This window comes from Tauraco erythrolophus, chromosome 6 (assembly GCF_009769465.1).
Source record: "Tauraco erythrolophus isolate bTauEry1 chromosome 6, bTauEry1.pri, whole genome shotgun sequence".
Classification (NCBI taxonomy): Eukaryota; Metazoa; Chordata; class Aves; order Musophagiformes; family Musophagidae; genus Tauraco; species Tauraco erythrolophus.
In genome coordinates this window covers 24,809,282-24,830,840 of record NC_141470.1, presented here as the reverse complement: position 1 = coordinate 24,830,840, position 21,559 = coordinate 24,809,282, and the positions used below count along the sequence as shown (strand labels likewise).

The window sequence follows — 21,559 nt, the reverse complement described above, 5'->3', positions numbered from 1 at the left end:
TGGTGACCTTTTTCTTACTCTAAAGAGAGAATTAAGAGGGTGTTTATTTCTTTATTGGTGTTTCTCTCTTTTTTTTTTAATCTGATATCCTGGCCAATATTAATTTTAGTCATCAAATACAACTGTGGAACAGAGATTAATCATTATTGCCTTACTTCTGGGAAACGAGAAGTCAGATTAATGGCTTCACCTGTGTGAATTTGGGAATCTGGCATGTAAGTGGAAACAGGAATTAAATCTTCTCACTGTCCATTATCACATAGTATCGAGCATAAAATGCTTCCTTTCTAAGAAGTTAAAAACCTCTAGTTTTGGTCTGCTGGCTAGGTAACGTAGGCATTTATCCTTGTTACTCTCTCCAGCATCTGACTTCAGTGGCTAGAGTAATAAATTTAATCATAGGAAGGAACTAATAGAATTGTTCAAAACTACCACCTTGCATTTTACAATATTTTTTGGATCACTTAATTCATTCCTACCTGCACTATGTAAGCATGCAATACTGTAAAAGCAGTGGGAGAGGATAGCTTATGGTCTCTTGTGCTTGCTGGAAACTGTAAAGTGATGCAATTGGAATGCACATGGGAGAACAGAGCAGATCTTTTGTTTATTTTCCTGTAGATAGGACTGTTTCTTAAGGCCAATTCATAAAGACATGACAGATTCTTAGCATGAATAACATAATTTTTACACTATTAAGATTTCCAGTAGTATTAGATCTCTGCATCTAGAGAAATATTAGCCCTTTAGGGAGAAAAGCTTTTCTTCCTATGGTATTATCATCTACATATGTATGTGTCTATATACAAATATATTCATTAGTATTATGTTGATTAAAATTGATTAAAATATTATATGAAATAAAAGATAGACTAAACTGTTTTTTTCTACCCTTAAAATAATCATCTTTTCATAGTTGACTTCTTACAAGAAACCACCAGAAGTCACAAGAGGACATTTCAAACCCTACAGCCCACTATTTCAAAGAAAAGAAAAAGCCAGAGAGATGCCTGAAAACATTCGTCTCTATGAGCCCCATTGTCCTTTTCAGAGCAGCACAAGAGGTTCTCCACAGACTCCCCCTGGGAACGGGACACTGGCTGCTGATTCTTCTGAGCCTGAAGATACAGAAGGTGACATTGGGGCATACACAGGCCAGGGCTGGAAGGAAAAAAAACAGAAATATACTTCTGAATCAGAAGATTTTAACAGGAAGACAAAAGTGCTGCCATCTTTGAATTTGAAAGAGAAAGATGACAAAAATACAAGGCACTCAGAGGAAAAGTTTGAGCAACAATTAAAGGAGGCAAAAAAGAGGCTGGTGCTTTGTACTCAACAGCGACTTTTGTCGCATGATTCAAACAGAGTGGACTCAGCTGGAACCTGCCAGGGATATCGAAACGAAGGAGCTCAGGGGACTTCAGAGGAGAAGGATGCTGACTGGAGAAAAGATGTGTTCAAACTATCTGCTTGTCCTGTGCCTCTCTTGTTTGCAGATGATGCTCCGCCAGCTTTGCCAGTTGTCCCAAAAGACGCTCTGAGGAGTCCAGATGCAGTTGCCAGAGAGCACGCAACTGGTCGGCCAAAATCACCACTGAGGGTCATAGCCAATGCGATCAAGAGGTCCAATTTGGAGCCTCAAACATCATCTCCAGAAGGACTAAAGCAGGTCTCAGACGGCAAAGTCAAAGCCTCTTCAGAACAAGCTTTCTTCATCTTCCCCAGTACTGCTGCCTATTCCCTAAGCCAAAGGAACAGTAACAATAATAGAGCAAGTAACACTCGGCCACAGGAGCTTAAAGTAAGGGAGTGGGTAGGAGAGTATTTAGGAAATGGGAGTCCTCTCTCAAATCCATCTCATTTTTCTGTCGGCTCTGAAAAGAGCTCTCTAAGAGATTACAACAAGCAGGTATCCTTCTTCCCAGTCTACAGTCCTCATACCAGGCCTTCCAAGACTACCACTTTACCTCAGAAACCATCTTGCTCTAGGATGGAGGATGTCCCAGGACTCCTAGAAAAGTTTACCTTTAAAGAGACTCCTTCAGGGGCTCCCATGGATGACATATTTATCTGTAATGAAAAGCACCTCCTCCTTTCATCTCCAGAGCCCAAGAACACCTCCAAGGACAATCTGGATGACTCTGCACAGAAGGGTAGTCTTGGGTCTCTCTTTGATAGACTGAGAAGTAAAGTTCGTGACAGAGAAAGGAATTCCTTCTTGTCGTCTCTGCCTTTCATGAAGGACCGTTCTCCAGAAGACAGGCTACGTTATCCTTCCACAGGTGAGAGCCTGAGTGGAGTTATTTATTTCCAGCAATAGCACTTAACATTCAAAAGACCAGTGTGTGATCATGCAAACACATCTCTGTTGTATGCTTGATTTGATTTATAGCTACTTTCTACATAGGAAGGCTTAATAAATATATTTTTTTGGCTAAGGTTTAGGAGTTGCTTCTGGTTTAAAGGAGCAGAGTGGATTCACGAGCAGAGTGCAGCTTGCTGGACTCAAGTCTGGTCTGCTGCTGTAGGCTACCCTCGCTACCCTTTCCATCAGGAGCTCAGAGACCGGAGCGATGCATTTGCAATAGCAAGGAGCTTTGTTTTGTGCAGGTGCTTTCTGAGCAGGTGTCTCTTCAGCTGTGTTTGCTGTAGCAGTGACAGAACCGTAGACGTACTGTTGGGAGCTTTGTGGTGTCATTAATATCCCCTTGTTGTTTTATTTGGGAGGAGATAGTGCCTTATTGACCTGCTCTGACCTATCTGTGAGTCTATCCGAGCAGTGATTAAAAGACACCAATTTTCATATTTGCTTGCAAGAACGAGGTTAGTATTAAAATTGCAGATGAGTCTAAGAAATACTGATGTCAGACAAAGAGCAATCTGAGCATAGGCTCAGAATTAAGTGCAGCACAGTTTCAACTATAAAATATGAGATATGAGAGATGCACTCACCTGTCTTTCTCCGTGATCCATCTTTCCACTAGCCTACTGCAGAAAGTCCCAGTTAGTTAAATAACCTCTTGAATTTTGTTGACATACCTGCTTGTTTCTTACTTTATTAAATTACAACCCAAACTTGTAACCCCCAAATTGCTGCTATACTGCAGCATTAAATTAAAAATCTGTATGTAGAATGTGGAATCCCTGAAATTTTTCCTGTGGTCTGCCAGATCCTTTTTGCATCCTTTCTGCTTCAGAAGTACTGCATACTGTGGGTAGGATCTACAGTGTACAAGAGACTTGATCTGAAGCTCCTGAAAATTGATAGAATAACTCCTGTTCTCATTCCTGAATTTTTGAATTGGATTCTTGGAGCATGCTTTATCTAACAACTCGCAAAACCAGGCATCCCCACGGAGCCAGAGGATGCCAGGGACTGTACTGAAGCCACAGAGAGTTGCCAGTGTTCACACGTGTCACACTATGGTCTCAAACAGGAGGCTTGTTCTGAGTCTATACCTAGTCATCAACTAAGCCAAACTGACTTGCTCTTAACTAGAGGTATCGCAATAATTAGTATGTTGTATTACTGCTAAAATGGGAAAAGCTCTTGCTAGATTTGAATAATGCTATACTTTGTTTTAAATATTTTGAAAAACATGCTGCTTTAATATGTGCTGCATTCCTCTGCTCTGCAACCCTAGAGAGGAACTATTAAATTATTCTAACTATTGAGCACAGGCATTGCAAAGTCTCTTCAGAAGAAAAAAAAAAACGCAACTTTTATCTAGCCATTTGACTGGTAATCTGTCACCTTCAACTTTTCAACGTCGCAGCTCCCTGAACTTTTTTGAACACTCATATCTGAGTAAATCAAGCTGGTAAAGAGCCAAGTCCTGCTTGGCTCTCTAAATGGCATTTCTGTCTCACATTGGCACTCATCTGAGGCCCAGGCTTTGCAAACTTCAGTCATGAACTGATGACAAGTTTTAGTCCATATTACACGTCATTGTTTTTCTCTCTCTTGAAATTTACCATGAATGTCAGAAAATTTCTTTAAAGAAAAAAAAGTGCTCCCAATACCTTGCAGAAACCAATTTAATGAGGCTCTTTGTCCTATTTGAGACCAAACAGACTTGTTCTGTGCAAGTATGATTGGTCTTACATTATGCTAGTCTCTTCTCCCTCGATGGGCTGTTGGCTTGTGGAGCCAAAGAATGAGCTGGGTGATAAAAACCCACAGACTTGAGAAGAGACGAGGCAGGCTCACTGAAGAGAAAGCCACTGAGGAGTAACCAAATGCTTAGAAACCACTTGCAATTTAGAAAGTTCCTGAATTGAAAAACTCTTGGAGGCTAGGTGAGTGTTAAGAGGAGGAATCGTATACGACGGCCCAGTGCCTATAGCATTCTTTAGACATCCCCTGGAAGGACCTTCATTCTCACCACACACAACCACTTCTATGTTATGATGCTCTTCTTTCCCTACACCTTATCTTAGTTTCTTCATCTGCAAATGCACATCTAGATGTCTTCCTATGCTGATGACTTCTGCGTTTCAGACCCAGGTGTCTGTCCAAACTAAAACTGAATTCTGTCCTTCTGTCATCTCCTGCCAAGTGTTCAGCCACCAGCCAAAGCTCAGCATGAGGAAACAGAGGTCTTAATTACTCAGCAGCAGATTGCCTGTTGCTCAAACTTACGCCTACAGTTACAGCTTCCATATGGGTCATTCCAGCTCCTGGTATCCAGACCTGGTCTAAAGGCTTTCTGGCTAACAATTTCTTTCTGTTTTATAAGAGCTGCTCCTCAGAGCCACTTGGAAATTTTGGGCTGTGCGGAGATCTGGCTGCACAGATTACCTGTGTGATACCTGGGATAAATCTTACTGAAGCTGAGGGGGTTCATGCATTGATTTCAGTGACATATTGGTTTTTTTTAAAAAAAAAAACAAACACACCTATCTTAGTTTGCCTGTAGAATATACAAGTGTTCCCAAATAGCTATACTGGTGTTTCTAGGTGCAATTCCAGATTTTTTATTTGCTGTACAAGTATCTTTTAGGCTTTTGTTCTTTCGTTCCTACTTTTGGTTCCAACCTGCAGTTTAAAAAGAAAAGAAGTCTCCAGGAAAAGAAAAGAATCTCCCTCTAAATCTCCAGGACAATCAGCAGTGCTCCCGTGTCTAACAGAAGGTATCACCTTCTTAACCTCTTCATCTGACACTTCCCTCTTTCTTCAGAGGACCTCAGGTTTCCTAGGAAAACTAGTACCTTAGATTTGTATGTTAAGGGAGAGGTTCTCAAAAGCACTGGACTTTGGTCCAGTTGATCCCTCTGAATACAGCAAGGGTTTTACTGCTGATGGCATTCAATGGTGGAGTGCTTTGTCCAAAGCAAAGCGTCTTTGAGACACACCTTTGGATTATCAAGCTGTAAGGAACTGGCTGTAGGAAGGAATCTAAATTTTACGGATCTAATTTTTCTTATATCTTATGACATAAATACTTGAGGATACCAAGTACCAATATCTAGAATTGGAAGTTTCCTCCAACTTTGTACTTTGAAGCGTATTCTGTGACACTGTCAGATTCTATAACAATTAGTAATAATAATTATAATAGTTAATACTTAGTTTATTGTGTTTTGACAGCTGTAAATCGGATGTGCTGGAAAGGACTCTTGATCAAACTCCTGGTAGCTACTGTGAGGTAGAAATCAAGAACAGCTTAATAAAGATTTCAGAAATATTTTTTCCTTTCCTTTTTATAATTAAGAACTACAACTATGGCTGACTGTTCCTAGTGATCCAAAGTCATGTTACCTGGGGAGGAAAAGCTCTAGTATAACATGTGTTAATTTGGAAGTTAGGGAGATGCTAGAGCACTTAAGAAATAATAAATAAATAACTTCCATTTTAGAGGAATGAGATGGCCAGAGAGAGAAAGCCCAAGTCTAGAAGAGTTGAGTTAATATTTGGAAAAAAATGTATGTTTTTGAGATCTTTTCTATAGCTAACGAGCTTTAAGGCCTGACATATTTGGAGTAGACAAATTATTATCTAACTTGACTATTGCAGTTCTAAATTTCAGATTTAAATGACCCAGTAAGTGTAAAAGTCCCTAAGTTGAATTTTTTTATGTGTGAACTCCTTGTGCAAATCCTTACAGCTGGTGGCTTAATTCTACCTATCCCATCCCTTTGGAGATGGGAAAGATGAATGCTCAGTCATCTATAGTAGAACATACAAATGCTGTAGTACAGAAGAGTGGATTTATTGGTTGTTGTTTTTTTTGTTTTTCAAAACTAGAATAAACTGGTGGTAGTTTTCTGTAGCTCTGCATAAAGCAAGTTCATTCAGTGAGGTAATTTCTTACTATGCTTGTTATAGTTGTCTTGAAGTTGAAAATTGCATCTGGGGCACATTTGAAAGCATATTTCTGGTCTCTCCCACAAGGAAACAGCCAAAGAAAAATACTTAAGCAGAGCATTGAGTGGCTGCCCTCTTAATGCTGAAAGAAAGGCACTGTCCCACTATTTCTATATCCCCATGAAATGTGGAAGGGCTGCACATCTGGGAGCCAAAAACTGGCATTCTCATGCCAGTTTTATCACTCTGCTGTGTTTTTCCAGGGACCTCCTTGGAGCAGCCCGTGCTTCAATTATCCACATGGTATTAGCAGAGAACATGAGTGCTGTGACATGCATCCGCAATAAATGTGACAGAGACCGTATCTGTCAATGCACACAGGTAGATCCATCAGATGCCTCATCACTGATTGGTTTCACGTAGTCCTTCATTCTGTAGACTTCTAGACTTCTTGGGTGGAGACGATGAAGAATGTTGCTCATCACAGCCGGGTGGTGGTTGTCTCACAGGGCTTTGGGTACCATGTCCCTTGAAAGGCTGAGCTGTTTCGGAGCAATCTAAATGGCTTTTCTCTGCAGAGTAAGGTGCAAATTCCCAGTTCTCCATAGCAGACAGGCATTGGGAGGACTGTGGATGTCATGAATCTATTCTGTGTGCAGACATCAGCTTCCTCGTGCTCATGAGAGGGCCCTGGAAGTCCTTGGGGAAGTCATTGACCCTCTCTCTGTTCCAGAAATGCAAATAGCTCCCGAGTCATGCCCCGGAGGAGGAGGCAGGTGCCCTGGTGTTAGAGCGGGCTGCTTTCCTCTAGACCTTGTAACACTTTTTCAATTATTGATCTCACTCAAAGAGAAGGACATGAGGAAGCAGTCACTTATTCCCACAGCTGAGAGAAGAAAGGGAGCATGTAATTGCTTGTGTTTCCAGCCCTGCCGGGCTGTAAGGTTTGTTGCTTGTATATTATGGAATTTGACTTCACTGATGGTGTAACCACAGGCTAATTACTGCAAACTTGTGGTTGCACAGGGAAAAGCAAGGTAGGCGAGCTTACTCCTCAAAAGAAGTAGTGACTGTGGTACCCCCCACGTTGTCTTCTATCTCGTGCACTGGGAAGGGCTTTACGGCTGACCATCCCTGCTGGAGACAGAGATGGGGTGCAGCTGGATTTGTGCTTTTGTCCGTAGAGTGTGCGGCAGTGCGTGGTACCGGTGTGACCCCAGCAACTGCGAGCCATCGGAGAGTCCCCAGCTGTGTCCCTGCTCCAAGCACCATGAGGCGGGGAAGTGTGGGGTGGCAGCCTGGGCAGTTCTTGAGTAGGGGAATCACCTGGGAAGCTGGAGACCCACCTGGCATTTCTGCCAGGGCAATCACAGCTCCTGCTGCCCAAGGACCTGTCCTGCAAAAAGGAAGGCAGGACCCAAGTCCTCTCCACTGGACCCTCTGAGCTTGCAGCTTCACTGAGCACAATTGCTGAGAAAAATCAGAATTTCTGCCTAAAGTTACTTGGATTTGCTTTTATTGCTTTACCACCTGGGATGAACATGTTTCATGGATCTTGATTTTAAATTAGAGCTTGAGACAGAAGTCCTACTTCAGGACTGGCATCCAGGACAAGATAAAGCAGAAACATTTACACTGGGAGCATGGGAAGTGATTTAAATCTGAATGCTACTTGAACATAGAAAGCCAACTGTTAGCTCGCAGATACAAAGAAAAATGGCACTGTTAGCTTTAAATAATGTACATTTCCAAGATGTTGCCCAGCTGTTAATCATTAACCCTGTAGCAGGTTGAAGCATGGAGACAGATGTTCCAAAGCAGTTTTATTTTCTGAAATAAAGAGAATGAAGCTATGAATTAGACAAATTAAGAAGAAATTCAAATATTTACACCCAGTTGAAACAAGATGCTGGAAAAACAGGCATGATAAAATTGCTGCAATTAAATGTAATTTAATTTATAATTCTGAAAGCATGCTTCTTCCAAAGGCAGCCTTTGAGTTTTCCTTATGGACTGCATTGTTTTGATGTATGGATTTTCCTGACTTATTATGGCATTTTAATCAACAGTTCAATGATGTGATAATATTCCTAAAGCAGAAAAATAAGTGACGTTTGTTTAGACATAATTAATGAAATATTTATGTTGCATGAGGCTGTGTGATAAAGCCTTGTTCTCTTAGTCCATTTGCTTCTGATTACATTTGTGATTTTTTTATATGACCAGACATTCTGACGCCAACTATTTTACACTGAGCAGATGTCATGTAGTAAAAATGGGTGCCAGATGCTACAAGCCACATAAGGGTAATTTGTTTAAGAGCTGGCTCAGACTTTTTGCATTCAATTACACTGTATAGTGAGCCTTATACAATCATTTGGGTAATATGGCTAACTTCAGATACACATTTTAATGAATGTTGAGTGCATTCAGAACAGCATGCTACGTGCAGGGTGCTCAAGGAATTAATTTACTTGTACGCAGTACCTGAAAAAAATCAAATATGCTCAGAGTTTTTGACAGGGTTCAAAAATTTAATTAATGCCATCAGCCAAATTTCCAAATTGCTCTAGGTGCTGCTGATTAGAACTCAGGGCAGGTGCAAAGTGTCTGTGTAAGTTAACAGTATTTTTTGCTGCACTGACTATTTTGTTCCTGCATTTTAGAATGTGAACACCTACCTGTCAGAAAACAAGCTACCGAGTATTCTACTTCTTCCTCCGACGATGACTTTGAATCCAAGCCTTTCTCAACACACAAGGTAACCTTGACTTGGAAACAGAAAGATATTTCCTTGGTTGAACTGTATTTAAGATTTATCATACGACTTTGATCTAAAACACACCGCAATTTCTCAGTGGGGATGGGAACGCTTTATAAGTGGAGTTTACGTGTCATGGAGAGAAAAATGGATTAAAACTCTTTAAGACAGATGAAAATCAGAATTTCTGTTTCCTCTTCGGATCTTTCATTCTGCCAGGTTACACCAGCGTTGACAAAGAAGGTCTTAATTTGACAAGCAGACATGTTTAACTGAAACCACTTTGAAGCTGCGTTCTTAAGTGGCCTTAATATGTAGCCCAACAAGCAAACTATTGAAAAAATTAAACCAAACAGATGCAGATTTCCCTCGGGGAAATACAACTTCATTTGAGAGGCGCTTCAGGCAGGTTGCCTGGAAGATGCTGCATTATCCTAATCAGCACGACCACGCGAGCCACGCAGTTGCACCCAGACCCTCTATGCCGAAAGAGCTGGCTGCTTGCCGGGGTCATGGAGCCCTAACTTGGTTCCTGTGGCTAGCAGAAGCGGTGGGGTTAGAGCACCAGTGAACTCTTAATACCCAGCTCTAATCTGAAGAAACGGAGCTTTTATTGCCTGCATAGCTCACCAGAAACACGTCTACCTCTTTCCTGTGGAGGGAATATCAGTAAGTGGGATTAACAGTATGAGGTGGCCTTTTTATTTGTTGTCTTTGACGGGGGTGAGGGGGAAGGAAAGCAAAGCAAAAGGCTACTGAAAAAACAGCCAAGCTGAAAGCTAAGTGGAGCTTTGAATGGAAACCCAGTTGCACAGCTCCAGAGGAACTGACATGCCACGAGGCAGAGGCAGAGCGATGTGCGGTGGCACATCCTGCCAGTGTCTGTGTCGGGATGCGCTGAGAAGTCAGAATTCATCACTCATCTTTCCTGTTACAGGAAAGACAAGCTATAGTAAGATAACATGATGAATTCATTGAAGTTTCAACAAAATAGAGAAAAAGATGGGAGACATGGGAGAAAACTGGATAGGAGCAAGTGTCAGCAGCTGCGGCAGCCGCAGGGACGGGCAGGAGCGGGCAGCAGGGGAGGCAGTGCTGCTGAGGCAGCTGCCAGGAACGGGGTGAATAAATGGCTGCTACGCACCAGCATTTGTGGTGACTCAGTTTTGATGCACATTCCCCACTCAGCTTGTTCCTCTCGACTGCCTCCTAGCACCTCTTTCCATGCCAGTTCTGGCTGCTATTTTGCCAGTACCACCATTTTTCTCTGGCAAATCTTGGTGGGAAAAATTGCAGCGGCTTCCTGTCTTGTTAGTTTTTAATCGTCTTGTCTCCAGTGCTCGTGTGTTCTGTTTCCTCCAAAATGGGAAAACTGCAGCCCTGAAGCACTTCTAGATAGCTTGGGTCAAGGGGAAGACAGAAGCCGCGTGGGCAATGCCCTTGGCTGGCCCTGCAGCACGTGCTGTCCTGCTTCCCAGCAGCAGCGACAGATGCTCCAGGGAAAGGCAAAAAACCTCTCTAATCTCTGTAATGCAGCAGAGAAATGGCATCAGGTGAAGGTTTCATAGGGTTTCAGGTAGTGTCCTGTGATGGCTGTTTCTTTTGGATATGTCCCTCTTACTGTGTTACAAGCAATCCAAAGTGAATTTTACTATTTAGCAGCTGCAGCAGTAGAAATAGGTTGAGTTTCCTTAATCTGGTGCTTCCCCTCACCTGTGCCTGGCTTCTTCCTTGATTGCTGTGATGCCTGCATAGTGGTATTTTGCATATAGTCAACTTTGTTATTCAGACGTTTTTTATTGATACAGTTTACACCGACTTAGAGTTGCAATAAGAGCTTGTAATGTTTCAAAGTCAATGTAAGCAAACCCATAAAGATATTCCTACATGAATATTTCCCTTTCAGTTAGGTTGCCTGAAGCACACTGCAGTAGCCCATGTTGCTTTGAGCAGTGGAGTCGGGTTAGACGGTCTCCAGAGGCCTCTCTTGACCTCAATAGTTCTGTGATTCTGGGGAAGGTTTGAGGAAAGCTGCTATGGTATACTTATGCTTTCATTGCCTTTTTTTTTTATTCTCTCTCTTTTGTAGGCAAAAAGGACTCTCAGAAGAAGAAGGAAGCTGGAGAAGGAGACAAAGCAATTGATGAAACAAGAGGAGCTGAAGAGGCTTCACAAAGCACAGGTGAAAACGTAGCTGGTAGATGTCCCATTTGTCTCCCAAGAGAGACTAGCGAGAACGAGGGCGATCCAGTGTGGGCTCTGCACCTCCCCTCACTCCTCACTACAGCTCACTGACTTCTGCTTCGAAGTGCCCCCAAACCATCAGGAGGAGTAAGATGTGTGTGGCGGGGCCTTGCATCTCTGTACGTGACAAATTCACATCTGCCCTAGGAGATCGTCATCATTTTGTAATTGTGTGGGGAGATCAAGAGGGATAGTGACTGGCAATAAGAAGAATATACTGAAGAGGGAAAGAGATAGAAAGAGGAAATAATATCCGCCCCTGAGAACGTAAGAAACTCAGCTGTTACCCCTGTGTACTACAGGAGGGTACAAAAATACAGTAATGGATTTTGGTTTTGGATTTTTGTTTTTTTGTATATACAGATATTTATACACAAACGCAAAAAACTTTATGGCTTATGTGACCATTAGCACTTTTTGTCTAGACAAACCTGAGCTAGATTTAATCTCATTAATTCAGATTATAATGGTAATCAAGATATGGTAGTGGGGAGAGCAGGCTTTTTGAAGGCTAAGTTGTCCATCGTCTTCTGTTGTATTACTCTAGCAGGTGGATAGTTTCGCATGGAGCTTCCAAGTGCTATTTCTGTACCAATATTAAATTAAAAAAGAAAACTAATAAGTTGTTTTTCAGATGCGAATCTGAAATCTGTTTTTGTAGACATCATTGCTTTTGCAAAATGTGTAACTGAAAAGGAGAGAAATCTTGTGTTTGAACCAGACAATGGATTTTAGAAAATGTAGATACTATTTAGCCTTTACTGTAAAATCCGTGACAGAATAAAAACCACAGGAAAGAATATTATCTTCTGTAATCCAAAGTAAGAGCAACTACGTTACAGTTTTTATCTGAGAATTTTAAATTATCTCAAGGTAAAATTAGATGCATATATGCCTTCTCTTACTTTACAGCTTTGTGGAAATAATCAAGTTCAAATTTTTTGAACTATCTTTTATGTTTGTTAGGCTGTTCCTGAGGACTTGGCTTGACAAGTCCTAACACAACCTGAAATGGGAACTGCTGAGCATCTCTCTTTGGCAATTCAACCTTTTAAGGTGTTTAATGCCTATTATCCATGTGGCACCTCTGAAAATCTTATTTAAAAGGAGGTGGACCAGCGCACATAGAGTCCTTCCTGAAGTGCCACTCAATTATCACTTCTTAGCTATTAAACTCTTTCCTCCCTGTGCCAAAAGCTTGTGAAATATAAAAGCAATACAAACAACAAAGCCCCATGGACAACAAAACAGCTAGAAGAGCTTTCTAGCTGTAAACTTTCAATATTTGAGTTTCATTCATGTAGCATCTCAGAACATGTGCCTCTGAATGTGTAAGGTATCGACAGGTCACACTTTGTGAGACACAGAAAAGTTATGATCTCTGTTTCACAACAGGAGAGCTGAAGTTCAGAAAAAACGAGGTTCTTTTAGTACCTACGATACATACTCACATAAAAATGTGGATAGATACCTAGTGGAATTATTAAATTGCTTCAGCGCCTAATATGCTCAATGAGTTTGCAAATCCCATAACTCCTCCGAGACCTTTTCAAGCTGTTTCTCTAACCACGGAGACCATCTTTCGTCTCTGAATTTTTAAGCTATGTCTGTGGTTTTTATATCATTACCATTTTGCAGGCAGTCCAGCGCCAACTAGAAGAAGTGGAGGAAAGACAAAGAGCTCTGGAGATTTTTGGTGTCAAACTGGAGAGAGAACTAAGAGGAGAATCGGGTAAATGAACCAGTGTCTGTGTTTGTTTTTTTTTATTTAACATTTTTCAAAGCAGAGGGGTATTAATGTTTGTCATAGAAAATAGAGTTCAGTGCAAAATCTGAAATGAAAGAAAAACTGGAAGGACAAAATCCTTGTTCACCCTTTTGCTCAAACTGTGTTAAGTCGAATACCTTTACATTGAATGCTATAAATTTTCTCTTGGTTATTACAGATTTGGCATTACTTGCCATGCTATTGAATCTGAATATACATTCCCCACTCACCCCCCCCATTTTAAAAAACGCTATTCTGAGCTTAATTTTGTCTTCTGGAGGGAACCATTGAGGTTTCCAGCAGCTGATCTCAGTTACCAAGCCAGCAGCAGCCCGTGCCTAGTAACAGAGTCCTTAATGACTTCTCCCAGAGTGTGAAATGCCATTAATACGATTAGAGCTGATGGTCATGCTGTAACAACAGCAGCATGCAGGCACATGGACCCGTACTGCACAGTTTTTCCCCCAAAGGGTGGAAGGTAACAGGAATGTTGTCCTGGTGCTGGTCAGAGGCAAGGTTTTCACTCACCTGAACTGACAGTCCCAAGCCCCCAGGTCTGCAGCATCCTCCCACCAGCCCAGCCCTGCCACCCCTCCCCAGCACTCATGGGGAGAAGCTAGGGAGACCTCCTGCGGAGGGATGGGACATCTGGGGGCTCCTGCCAGGCTCAAAATGGGAATGAGAGCATGAGTGATGCATGTAAGGGACTTCAGAGGGGGCTGCGGTTCTGTGCTGAAAGGGCCCCAGGGACCCAACAGCCCGACTGCAAACGTGGCTTTATTTACTTCTGTTTTGGAAAGCTGAGCCTCGTGCTTTCACGAGAGGCAGTTTCACAACACTGTAAATCTAGATACGTTTTGGCATCTGATCTTCTTGTTGTCTTAGCTAGGCAACCCGGCACAATCTCTATGTGCCGGCTTTTTTAATGCCGTATTTCTTAGCAGTTATTGCCCTATTCTAACACTGAACTAATCAGTTCAGTAAGAGAGCATTTGACCAGCCTTTCATATTTATTAACTAGTTCCTAGAATTGATAGTGCCAACCCATTTCAAAAGTTATTTAAAAGGCTAGCATCTTTTTCTTTTTTTTCTTAAATGAAAACATGGTACCCACCTTACACCACCTGTAAGAAAGTCTGCTAAGAAGACTGAGGATTTAGTGTTACCTTTTTTCTTTGCTGCTGATTTGTGTAAGTGTGGATGTTTTTTTGGAAACGACAAAAATATAGAAGGACAAGAGGCTTCTAGCTTTTGGGATAGACACCGAATACCAAGATAAATGGCGTACAGCCACCTCTTGTTTTTGCTGGTTTGACAATCGCATTTCCTAAAGAAGGCTGTCTGCCAACAGATTGATGCTTCTCATTCTCTTCCCATCCTTAGTAATTGGATTGCCCTCATTAAGGTGAAAGTACTATTTTTTCTCCCTGTTGATTATTTGCGTGTAGGTGGCCAGTTACAAATAGGGCAGATACTGAAATGTAGGATGTTACTGTGTCTCAATAACTCTTCTGGTGCAAAAGCATGAAGCTGTAATTTTCTCAAACAAAATGTGAGTGCTTTATTGCTTGTAATAACATAAGTGTAACGGTGCAGGAATTGGTGACTTTAATATTCCGTTCAACCTTCTTAAAAATAATGGGCACTATTGTTTAATGAATGCCCAGGGTTTATTAGGTTAAGTTGTATTTAAGCAGGTCTGCGCTTATGCAATTCGAGTGATTTAATAGGTATTATTAAGGTAATTAGAAAACGATCACACTTTAGCAATAATATTGAGCTGCAAAGGTTGTGAATAACCAAATTTAGAGACAGGCCTGCAAACACTTGTCTTCAGTGACATTTACGCAACTCTCCTCTAATAATTCTGTAAGCCTGGGATGAATGGCCCCTTTGTTAGGGGGAGTTATTCATTAGCTCCTCAACTGAATTAGAAGAGAACATGCGTGGGTGCGAAACAACTGCCATGAAGACCGATGAGCAAAATGAGGCTTTAATGATCTTCTAATTGTAGTGACAACAATTCATGCATTTAAAAAAAAAAATAATATCAGTTCTATGAATAATTTTTCATGCCCTTTATTCTAAATACCAAATAACAAATCACTGATGTACCGTCACTTTGTTTTCCATTGACATTTGTGGAGGCTTATGGAGATCTTCTGCCTACAAGAAAATACAGAAATACAAATCTTGAAACATGTTTTCCACGGAAATTTGCATAACCAATCATGAAGAATGACGGTAAAGAAGAAAATCTGTGTTGAGAGAATATTAAGAAATCTCTCCCTGTTTTAGAAGGTGAACAAATATCTGCACACATTGCAGTTAGTTTTTCACTTCATAAGAAGCATATCCAAGGCTTCTCAGAACTTTCAACAGAGTCGAAAGTGATCAGTTGTAAACATATAGGAATAAGGAATGTGAAGTTTAGCTGTTCCTAAAAGGGCACAAACTTGCTGAGCCCCCTTTGTTGTGTGACTGCTGTATGAAGGGACAGAGTAGCATCACTCTGGAGAACAGAAGGTTGAGATTTTGAGAACAGTGTTAAGTAAATGCTCCTCTACAGCCTGTCCTTCCCCCGAAAGTGATGAATATAGAAATAGTCGTGATGTAATTAGAAGAATATCTGACTTTCAAATGGGATTCAGGTTAAAGGACACTTGGGTAAACCAAAAGGAAAGTTTTGCTTTAGCAATTCTGTAAGAAACGCCACCGTGGCTCACAAAATAAACTCAGAAATTGTTTTCCCTCTAACCTTTAAAAAGATCTGTCACACTGTATTTACACAAAAATCTTCCTTGGCTTGTTCTGCTCTTGGAAGGCATAAAGCACTCCGTCAGACTTAAGTAACTCTTAATGTTATTATTAACAAACATTTGAAAAGCTCAGAGAAAAAAATGCTCCTGGGGACACTTGGGGGTGCATTCTGTGGGATGGAAAAGGAGGAAAAACAAAGGCTGTTTTTATTTCAGCTTGCGCTGAGGATTTTGCTAAAATGACCGGCATTTTTGTATAGTGTGTTACTGTTTGCTTACCTCAATCAACCTATGATACATCATCTTTTATTAGAGATGTAGAGATTCTAAAGTGTAAAGAGGAAACGTTAAAAAGAATATTTTTGCCAAATCAAGAGAACAGCAAACAAGCAATAGTAACCCTCTGTATGTGTGCAGGACATACACCTACCTGCAATAGCTGTGTTTTACTGTCGGTAAGATGGATCAAATTTTGATGATAACTTCTTATGGTGGCATATGAAGGCCTGAGGCTCTGAATACTAATGCTGCATCCCTGCATTGGACTGTGAGATGTTACCATTGACACATCCCAGCGAGGACTGTTCCTGCAGTCACTCTGACAAGACTTTTTTTCTTATCACTGCATGCTGACCTGGAAGATCCCACAGGAATACATCTGTTACTGCCAAGTTTTGATGGAATCGGGCAGAAATTGGACCAAGATTTCTTTGCCCTCTCCTACTGCTTTATCCTCCTATGCCTGAGTCCCCATCCCTGGATGTGTTTAAGAATAGGGTGGATGATCTACTTAGGGATATGGTTTAATGGGGATTAGGGACGGTTGGACTCGATGATCTCTGAGGTCTTTTCCAACCTAGAAATCTATGAAATCTATCCCAAACACCCATCAATTTCCCTCCTGCTTGGGAATATTGCTAAGGGCTGTGTTGGGCAAGACCAGTACTGCCTGCAGGAGATGGGCTGTAAACTGCTGTTCTTGAATGGAGTCAAATCCACTTTGATGAAGCAGTAGAGGCAAGAGGGTAATTCTTGGGACCAAGGTCTGAGTGTATTTCAAAATGACGACAGAAAAGCATCCGAAATGCTGCTGAGCTGTCCAGGACTCTGGCTGTCTCTCCACTTGCTAACCTAGTTTAATGAGACTCCTGTAATTGTCATCTCTGGAGCTTGAACCTGAAACCTTTGGGCTTAAATTTCAGTGTGCTCAATGATCTGAAAAATGATGCAGTCCTCTATAAGCAGGAAAAAAATCACGGAAGTCTCCATCCACAGAAAGTAACCAGGTGGGTTGATGGGGATTTTATGCTTGGTTGTCTAGCAGCGTGATGTAAGGACTGAGGAGGAGAAAGCTGTGCTCTGCTGCATGCTGGTGGCCCCTCCTCTTGCTCCATCCCTGACTGTCCCTGCCTCCAACACACGGTGGCAGGACCACGGGATGGCTGCTGGTTTCATGCTTCTGAAGGGCTCAGCGAGTCACCTAAATTGCTGTCTCAACCTAGAAAAGTGTAAGACATTTGCTTCCTACAAGTGATGGTTATTTTGTGGTGATAGATGACAGGCAGGCAGAGCGGATGTGGTGGGAGGTGTGTTTGCCGTGCCAGCGCTGCAGCTGAAATTCTCCATCGAAGGGTGGTGGGGTGGTTTTGTTTCATGAAGAAAATGAATGGAAAATGTAAAATGATGAGCATGTTAGAAAGGACAGGGAGGAAAATACATACATATGCCTCTGACTTGCCACTTGAAAACACCCAGGAGTTCTTCATTGCCAAATATTCTTGCACAGACGGCATTTTAGGGACAGTAAAGGTGAAAGAGGACTCCATCCTCATCTTTAGCAAGACAAGGTCAAGCTGTGAGCTTTTTGGGAGACAGGCCATCTCTTGTGACATGTCTGTATAGTGCCAACCAGTGATGCTCTGGCACCCAAGTGTTACAGAACCACCCAGTAATTTCTCCTGTCCTCCAGCCTTTCCCATCATTCAAAGCTGATGCAGATTTAGAGGCCAGTTGGCAAGTGAATGGAAATCTGTAGAGGATTTGATTGTGCGTCTGATACCCACTGGAAGCAGGAACTATGTTGATAGTTGCCAGCATATACATCCTGAAGTCTGATTATGTTAATGGGATATCCATTTATACATATAGTTCAACTGCTAGAGTCTGGTATCAACAAAGAGACTGTTATCAAAGGCAGAACTAAGGGAACGTAAAAGTGCCCATTATAAAAAGAAAGACTATATAATAATTCAAAAGAAAAAAAAACAAAACCTAACTTTGAAAACAACAGTGGTTTTAAATCTAATGCATCTTCAACTGCGATAAACTACAAATGAGGACTACTTACAGTGAACTTAAGGGGTAAGAGCACTGGAAGGAAAGCCAGTAATGCACACGTAACCCTCCTATTTTAAACAGATTCAGGCACACAGGATGAAACTCAGATGCTACACGAATGGTTTGAGCTGGTCCTGGAGAAGAATAAATTAATGCGTTATGAGTCTGAGCTTCTGATCATGTAAGTAAGGACAAGCGTTAGTACTAAGATGGGGAGGGGGAAAGTGTACTCGCATTATATCTGAACGCCTTGCTGCGTGCTGCAGTTTGAAACTGTTGTGAAATAAACATACCTAGAGTAGCTACGATCTGTTTTGAACACAGATTTCCAGTTGAGGCCTTCTCATCCTTCCCTCTCACAGTGCTTCAATTATTTCACTTATATACGGTACTCTAAACTGATACAGCATATGAATGCTCTGCCTTTATGTAACATGGGTCTAATGAACACTAGGACACTTTCTCCTGTGGAAGAAAAATAGTCTGACAAGTTTATTTCAGGTTTTATTTGACATAGGAGAAAAGATCTAAGAATTCACTACAGCGATGAAACAAGCAGATACACCAAGCAAATAAAAACTGTCTCAGTTACCACTGTAGTTGATGGAAACAATATTGACTGTAGCTCCCTCACCTCGCCTCCTTGGAAAGGCACTCACCAGATAGGTGGAGGTGACTCTCAGCTATTTTCTCCGCTATTTCTGGGCAATGTGAGAAGACGATGAGAGCTGCAGCAGTCATTCCTCACCCCTGGATTTCACCCCAGTGCAGGCTGCTCATTGCTATTTATCATTTCCATAGCGCTCAGTCAGCCCCTCGTGCTGGGTGTGGACCTGCGGCCCAGCTCCAGCTGCACCCCAATTTCTCCCCAGCTGTGCTGATGCTGCCGTGGGCCAATCATTTCTCTCCCCTTCAATTGTCGTTGGGTGTTGTGGTAGCAATGCTTTCTGTTCACATTGTCCACAAAGCAGACTTAAAACAGCAAAAGCAGACTGCTTTTATCACTGCAGGACACAAAATGTCATTGTCTGGATTTGTTCATGTGTGTTAATTCCCTTGCCTGAGGACCCATTTCTGTGCAGAGAGCCTGGCAGGGCCCTTCGTGTATGGGAGCCTTCAGTCCTATCCAGAATTACGTTGTGGGTGCTGCCAAAAATGACGGCTGGTTAAAGCCTTAAGTGTTGTGATATATGAGGGAGATTATCTGACACATAATGCAAAAGGTGGTGGTGGTACTTGTGGCATTGCTGTGGCAGTGCAGGAACAGGTAAAGCTCTTAACCCTGACTGCCCATGAGGAGTAAATACTAGATAAACAGAACACAGAATGTCGTGGTTGAAATGATATCAACATATATGGCTTTATTGAAAAAAGCTTATGCTTCAACGTACTTTTTGTTGTACGTAGAGCCCAAGAGCTAGAATTGGAGGACCACCAAAGCAGGTTGGAACAAAAGCTGAGAGAGAAAATGGCCATTGATGGTAAGTCTAAGGGGAGAGTATGCTGCAGCCCACAGTGATAGACCACGCCTGCGTGCGTCCCTGCTTGCTCCAAAAAGCACCAGAGTGGCCGAGGCTCTTCCTCCTGTGCTCTTCTGCAAGTGCAGCTCAGCCAGCAAAACACAACCAGTGAGCTCTTCTCATCTGACTTCTAGTGAAGGCAGCTGAGCTAACCTGCCCAGTTTTACATTGAACTGGATCAGAAGCACTTGCACGTGTAATTCCATTAATTGTGCTGTGCAGGCAGCAGCATCCAGCTAGCATGGGATGATGGGCAGCAACAGAAAGTAGTTTCCTCAACCACTCAAACACAGAAGAGGTTCTCTGCTTTTATGTTAACTGTAACATTACCGGTTACTGCAGTATTTTGGAACTGCTTTTAGGTACTTGGGATTACTGTTTGGGCTTGTCCTTTCATTTGGTATTAGAAGAGAGAGAGTGGGGAGGAGGAATGCAGGGATAAGGAGGGGGTTACATAGCACTGAGCACCCCAAAATATCCTGTTGCGTTCTAAGCGTGTGGATTGCAAGTGATGGCAGTTTTCAATATATCTTCTGAAAAACACTTCCCATTTTCTTACAGGTTCTACGTTTCACAGTTGGTCTTTTTACCTTGTATATACTAAATTTAAACCCCATCTTAAATAAGTAGCGCTCTTCCTACCACTTCCTTAGTCTAAGTTTTGCTAAAAGATCTACTAGGAGCCTTAACGGTCAACCTTAAATGGCCTAAATGCAGCCTAAATGCAGAGAAATTTCCCCTGAATTGTAACATGAAAAGTATCAACTGCTATTGACTTAATTTGTCATTGAGTGTAATATTAATTCAAGCTGTACACCAACAGTTTAAATGCAAAGCATAACACCAGAATGATCTGGATTTTAACCTCTTGTTTGTGATCTTTTAGACAGCCTTAAAGATGAGATGGATCTGAATGAGGAGGATGAAATTTTTACTGAGATGATGAAAGTGGTTGAAGAAAGGGACAAACTCGTGTCTACCTTAGAGGAGCAGAGAGTCAAAGAAAAAGCAGAAGACCAGCACTTTGAAAGTATTATATTATCTAGAGGCTATCAGATGAGCAGGATTTAAACAGCCACATGCAAATAAACATGATTTCAGCAAGATTTGCAATCATGGAGTTACAGTCTTCTGAAAAATGAAGGAATTCAAATTTAAAATCAGTTTCTTTGGGAAACATGTTAGTTTTTTATCAAAAGCTCTTAAGCGGCTCTTTTGCTCATACTGAAGTGAGTTATTTCACTATCAGCTCAAAGGATCACCAGAATACACAATAGGACTGAATTTACCTGTCTGATGGACATCAGGGTCTGTGAAAGGGAAATCAGAGCTCCGTTGTTTTCCTGGAATTTTATTTTAATGCTGAGAATAGAGTTCCAGAGAAACATGATGACATCATTTAGTATTTTTGAGATGGCATTACTTTCCATCTGTTTGTCTGAATCTGTATGTGGTTTTGTTAATATTTTGGCACAGCCAAGCCATGGTGAGCTATTTAAAGGTCAGAAAGCAAGCATCTCATAAAAAATAAGGTTATTTTTTATTTCTGGTGGAGGAAAGGTTGTTTGACTAATAACTACATATAAGCACTCATTAAAACTACTGTAAATGCAATGTCAGAAATTAATTTTGCAGATATTTGTAAGTTTTAGAGCACTGTGTATTTTTGAACAAGAAGCTAAAGCAATATTAAATCCTTACGTTTTGTAAAATGGTAAGGAATTATTAAAGGAGTGACTACCCTTAAGACTGTTACATGCTCAAAAAAGCTTTTGTATGTCACAGATTAAGTTCTTCTCTAAAAAATGCTAAATGGTAATATAAAAATAGTAATCCAGACTAACCACTTTACAATTGCTTGAT

At 41.5% G+C, this 21,559-nt stretch overlaps 1 protein-coding gene across 1 annotated transcript in view; it reads left to right on the top strand.

The window, feature by feature from the left end:
- Positions 1-20,767, top strand: part of MICAL2 (microtubule associated monooxygenase, calponin and LIM domain containing 2) — a 109,112-nt gene extending 88,345 nt beyond the window's left edge. Inside the window, 7 exon segments of the mRNA XM_086613059.1 lie at positions 917-2,282; positions 8,974-9,068; positions 11,158-11,250; positions 12,951-13,044; positions 18,258-18,357; positions 19,584-19,657; positions 20,583-20,767. Coding sequence (XP_086469185.1) covers positions 917-2,282; positions 8,974-9,068; positions 11,158-11,250; positions 12,951-13,044; positions 18,258-18,357; positions 19,584-19,657; positions 20,583-20,767 — 2,007 coding nt within the window.
- The last annotated feature ends 792 nt before the right edge of the window (positions 20,768-21,559 follow it).